Source organism: Ceratosolen solmsi, unplaced genomic scaffold (assembly GCF_000503995.2).
Source record: "Ceratosolen solmsi marchali unplaced genomic scaffold, CerSol_1.0 scaffold1, whole genome shotgun sequence".
In the NCBI taxonomy this organism is placed as follows: Eukaryota; Metazoa; Arthropoda; class Insecta; order Hymenoptera; family Agaonidae; genus Ceratosolen; species Ceratosolen solmsi.
The window spans coordinates 1,884,519-1,889,393 of NW_011948415.1; the positions used below are offsets into that span (position 1 = coordinate 1,884,519).

General features: G+C 47.9%; 1 protein-coding gene across 1 annotated transcript; it reads left to right on the forward strand.

Annotated features, from left to right (window-relative positions):
- The first annotated feature begins 705 nt into the window (after positions 1-705).
- LOC105369045 (glycine-rich protein 2-like) lies at positions 706-3,397 on the forward strand. Its single transcript, XM_011508287.1, has 2 exons — positions 706-820; positions 3,051-3,397. Exons 1-2 carry the CDS (start codon positions 706-708, stop codon positions 3,395-3,397), a joined length of 462 nt encoding a protein of 153 aa, XP_011506589.1.
- Positions 3,398-4,875: the final 1,478 nt, after the last annotated feature.

Sequence of the window (4,875 nt, forward strand, 5' to 3'; positions counted from 1 at the left end):
CAATATAAATAATAATTTCCACAACCCTACCTTGCATTCCAAAATTCCTTCAAATTTACGATTACGATTTATTATTAACCAAATGAATGTAAATTAAATATAAAATAATAAAAATGCGAATCACAACTTTGCAAAATATTGACCAATGGAGAGCAATTATTTTAGAACCATGGAAAAAAAAAATATCAGGTCAATGCGCATCGCATTTTCGAGGGACGCTCAAAAACATACAAATATAAACAAATTAATCGATCGGCCAATCAAGTCAGCGCACCATAATGGCTAGGCAATCAGTATGTGCACCTGCGTGCGAGTTACGGTGAAAATCGGAAAAGCCAAATGAATATCTTTTCGAAACTGTAGGCAGCAATTATGGCACGTTTCAACGGCCCGGGCAGACGGAAAAGAGGGAATAATTCCACAGGGGACGGAAGTACATCCTTCCCCCGATAGGCATCGACTACTTCTCCCCGCTTATTTCACTCTCTTTCTCATTCTCCCTCTCCCTACCAGCCTACGCCTTTCCCCATGAGAATATCGCCGTTGGATTCGCGCGAGCGCGCAACGCACCCAGGAGGATGTGGTCGTTGTTTCCCTTTCTTCTCTCGACTTTCGGTTATGTGGCTGTGCACCTCCTACGCGTGTGTGGCTCGATTTACATAATGGCTGGCTCGATCTTCTGCGCTTCCGAAACAACGGACAGATATGACGGAGTACCGTGGTACACCTTCGTGGCCCCATGACCGGGACAACCCAGACGACCCGGGCGAACCGGATCATGCGACTCGTGAAAAAGGAGCGGAAGAGTTAGATGTGAACGGTAATGTATAGGAGGAGAGGGGATTCGCACATATAGGATAAATTCTGATCGTGTGTCGAGAAATTGCGAGGAGAACAACGAGGTGACGCTGAGAAGATGAGGTTGGGTATTGGCTGTTGGCTGAGGGGACTAGGCACATCAATCGACATTTTATAAAAATCGTTGCTGCCTTTTATTGTTGCACATATTTATCATTTGTTTCCTTTATAGGGAATTCAAAGCTTTCAACGAAAGTGATTTAGAGGAGAAAATTAAGCCATTGCACGTTGCTGCATCGATTGATATTAATTTGAAAATCCGTTGCTGCGCATTAACTTGAACACATTATAATGTCGTGACTTTTTTTTTACTGTCTTTATGTATTTAAACAATTGCCATATAGATTGGAAATAAATTTTCATTGTGTTATGTTAAATTTCATAGGTAATGCGATAATGCATTTGACTTTTTATTTAATTAAAGAAAAAATCATTATGTTTTCTATCGATATCTTAGATATCGATATATTTTTTATTCTATTTATTTATAATTGTAAAATATGAAGAAATTGTCGTTAAGACGTCAAAGTCAAGAGCCGTTAATTTTTGTAATTTTTCATTTAATATTTTACACTTAACTTTGTACTTTATCAAACAGTAGATGCACGTTTAAATAAGTATTGTATATATATATATATATATATATATATATATAATTAAGTATAAATAAGATAAATGAGCTTACGCGGGCTAAATTTAAGTTTAGTAGGAACTAAAATGCTGGTGACTGTAAAAAGATGGAAATTTTTAAAATAAAAAGGAAATGGGTCGTGTGTTTTTGTGCTTTTAACGCGTAATATCTTTGCCGTCGTACAATACAGCCTATTACGTTTAGATTAGCATTGGTGAGACTTGTATGTTGCAGAATAAGGATAATATGAAATACACGTATTATTGCGAATAAATTATGATTTGCGTATAACAGAAAATACAACGTCCGAAGATATTTAATTTCTACATAATATACGGGCATATCTCAAACGGCGATTATCCAATGATTTTCATAATTAATGCAATTCAACGATTACCTAAGAGTCCAAGCGTAAAAGTTTTATTAGCCTGATAATAATAAAGGATTTCGTCACGAAATGCTTATAACCGTAGAAGACGCTACGGGAGAAGCGATTGCACAAAGATTTCGAAATATGCTAAGATTATTGCCAAATACTAAGCTTATTACTCGCTCTCGTAAGAATCATGCAATTCTTTACATTTATTGTACTTGCTTAATGGCTATCACTGTGTGTGGCGTGGCAAGCATCCACGAAATCGAGAGAGCATTACAACAAGTGGCTGCCCAGGACAAATAAATCGTCGGACTTTCGTAACAAAGGGCCAAGGAGGATATTACCGATTTGTGAAATCCGCGCTTCATCGAAAGTGCGCGTTTCGTGCCTCGAGGCGACGGAGCAGTTGGGCTCTCGGCCCATTGGTAAGGATCGACAATGACTGGAGCGTTGGTAATTGCTCTGGGCTGTCATTGATGGGGCGCGGTGGGGCGAAGGGGACGGTGCGGGGAGTCGGAACGAGAGGAGAGAGAAAGAGAGAGAGAGAGAGAGAGAGAGAGAGAGCGAGATGGAGAGAGCGACGGCAGCCGCGTGCAGGTAAGAACGCAGGTTCGCTTATTAAGCGGCTTTGGCGTTTGTCGGGAGGAGTCGGCGCGAGGTGGAGGGAGAGCTCGCGTAGGGGAATATGTAAAGATACGGTGGTGCAGGAGGGAGAAGGAGATCGGTCAGCTGTAGCGCGTCCATGGCACATTAGCCAGTCCGATAAGTGTGACCGGCGAGGCCTGCCGGTGACGCTGCCATCCCCGTCGGGTCGATCCGAGTTCATAGCCGCTCCTCGTTACGCAGTGCACGAGTACAGAGACGATCGGCTTAGTCGCGGGCGCTCGTCCCCACCCGCACCTGTTACCCGACACTCGTTAAAAGCCAATTGTTCCCACGGAGGAGGACAGTGGACGGAGGAAGGGTTCGTGACGAGGGAGCCGGACGGCCATATCCCGCTGGAGTCATCGAACGCGGGGTCAAACTTCGCATCCGTGGATGAGCGGCTCGTCGGTGAAAGAGAGCGAGACCCGGAGTTGGCTGGTATTACGGTGAGAGGTCCGAGGCTAATGAGAGAAAGCTCCGATTGACGAACGAGTGTCAATGGTGCGAGTGTTTTATCCCGACGTCCGTAACTCGCCTCAGTGAGATATACCGGCAACGTCGTCAACTATCATTATCCTCGCGGTAATAGTGGTAGTGGTAGTGACGGCGGTAGTGACGGCGGCGGTGACGGTGGTGGTGCTGGTGATGGTGGTGGTGGTGGTGGTGGTGGTGGTGGTGGTGGTAACGGTGGTGGCGGTGCTGGTGTTGGTAGTGGTTGCGGTGGTGGTTCTGGTCGTAGTGGTGGTGGTGTTGGTGATACTGGTGGTGGCTGCGAAGCTGCTGCTGCTGCTGCTGCTGCCCCTGGCGATGACGATGGTAGACGACGTTTATCCTTCGCGGAGCTGGGCGATCAAGTGAAACGACGTTCAAAGAGAATCTTCGGATGAATTTAATCGTTGATCGGTCTGAGATGAAGATTACTGGGACAAAGGATGCTCAAATCTTAATTGAAGATGCACCGATGAACGAATCGTTGGATTGTGAAGCTTCGCTATTGCGTCGCGTAATTTAAGTCACTGGCTCGTTAATGTTTTAAACAGCTTTGAAATTTATTACTCACGTAACTTGGTATAACTTTGTTTATTGATTGCCGACTGTTCGATATGCGGTTGGTTTGGCGAGTTGGCGCTTAGTTCTCACTTTTCTGAAAAAACTTTGAACGAATCGCGGTAAAGAATCTATTTCACGAGTCAGGTGCGCGGCTTCGAAAGGCAAAGACAGTTTTTGCTCGACCGAATTAATTCGTAAGTGGAGCGGTCGATTCTCGTATTGAAGAGTTTTGCCCACTGGAGCGATTTTACGGTCCGTATGTACTGAAAATAAAACGTCCGCCCCCACCCCTCCCCCCTCCCCAACCATTTGACAAGGAAGATCGTGATTTAGGTGGCCGAGCAGATATATGACATTGTGAATAATTTATCATCTCGTATGCATGCGTAAGGGAGAGCCAGGAGAGGAAGATGGTGGTGACGAGTGGCAAGAGGAACAGCCCCTGGGCCCAGGAAGCGCACATAAACTGGGAGCTAAACGAGCGTATCAGTCTGAGTAGTGCAGGTTCGATTCGCAATGAGTCGACCTCGAGGAGCGAACGCGACTCTCTTACGTCTGTACGAGCCCCCAAGCCCATCCATTCGTCCAACGTGAATCGAGCGTCCGGGCGGGCTGCGAGCTTAGCCGACCCATCGGCCTTAGGCCCAGGAACGCCGGTCCAGCGTCGCTGGAATGCGACGAACGAGCACCTGGATCGCACGAACGTCGCTCTCGACAAGAGGCTCTCGCTTATTCAGGAGCTGAACCGGAAGATCCCCGCGAATAACGGCTAATCGGAAAAGCCGATGGAAGCCGAAGAGCTCGCCACCCGAGCAGCGGGAACAGACCCGACCGCCGGCGGAAAAGCGGAGAGCCATTGGCGAGAAGATAAATTTCCGTCGGCGGGCGGGTGGCGAGTGGAGTATCCCGATGGAGCGGGAGGTTGAGGGGAGAATTCGGGCACCCTTGCGGGAGCTCGAGAGGCCCGATTACAGCCCGGTGTCCTCGGTGGCGAGGAGTCACCAAAGCCGCGTAGCCGATCGATCTAGACGGAGCCATAGTTCAGGCTCGAAGTCCTCGTCGCCACGGCGATCGTGGACCGAGGAGTCCCGGCAGCTCGAGGACGCGTCCGCCCAGGAGAGGAGCGTCCTGCGCGAGCTCAACGAGGCTATCGACCGCTTCGAGGAAGAGGGATGCGAGGCCGATAGTCGAATCAACGATTCGAAAAGCTCCGGCTGCCACGACTCCTCTTGGGACTCGGGGGTTGGTGGTGAGTTCACGGGCGGCGCTGCCGTCAAATCCGTCGAGCTCGCGAAGGGCAGCGGATGGCTGCGCG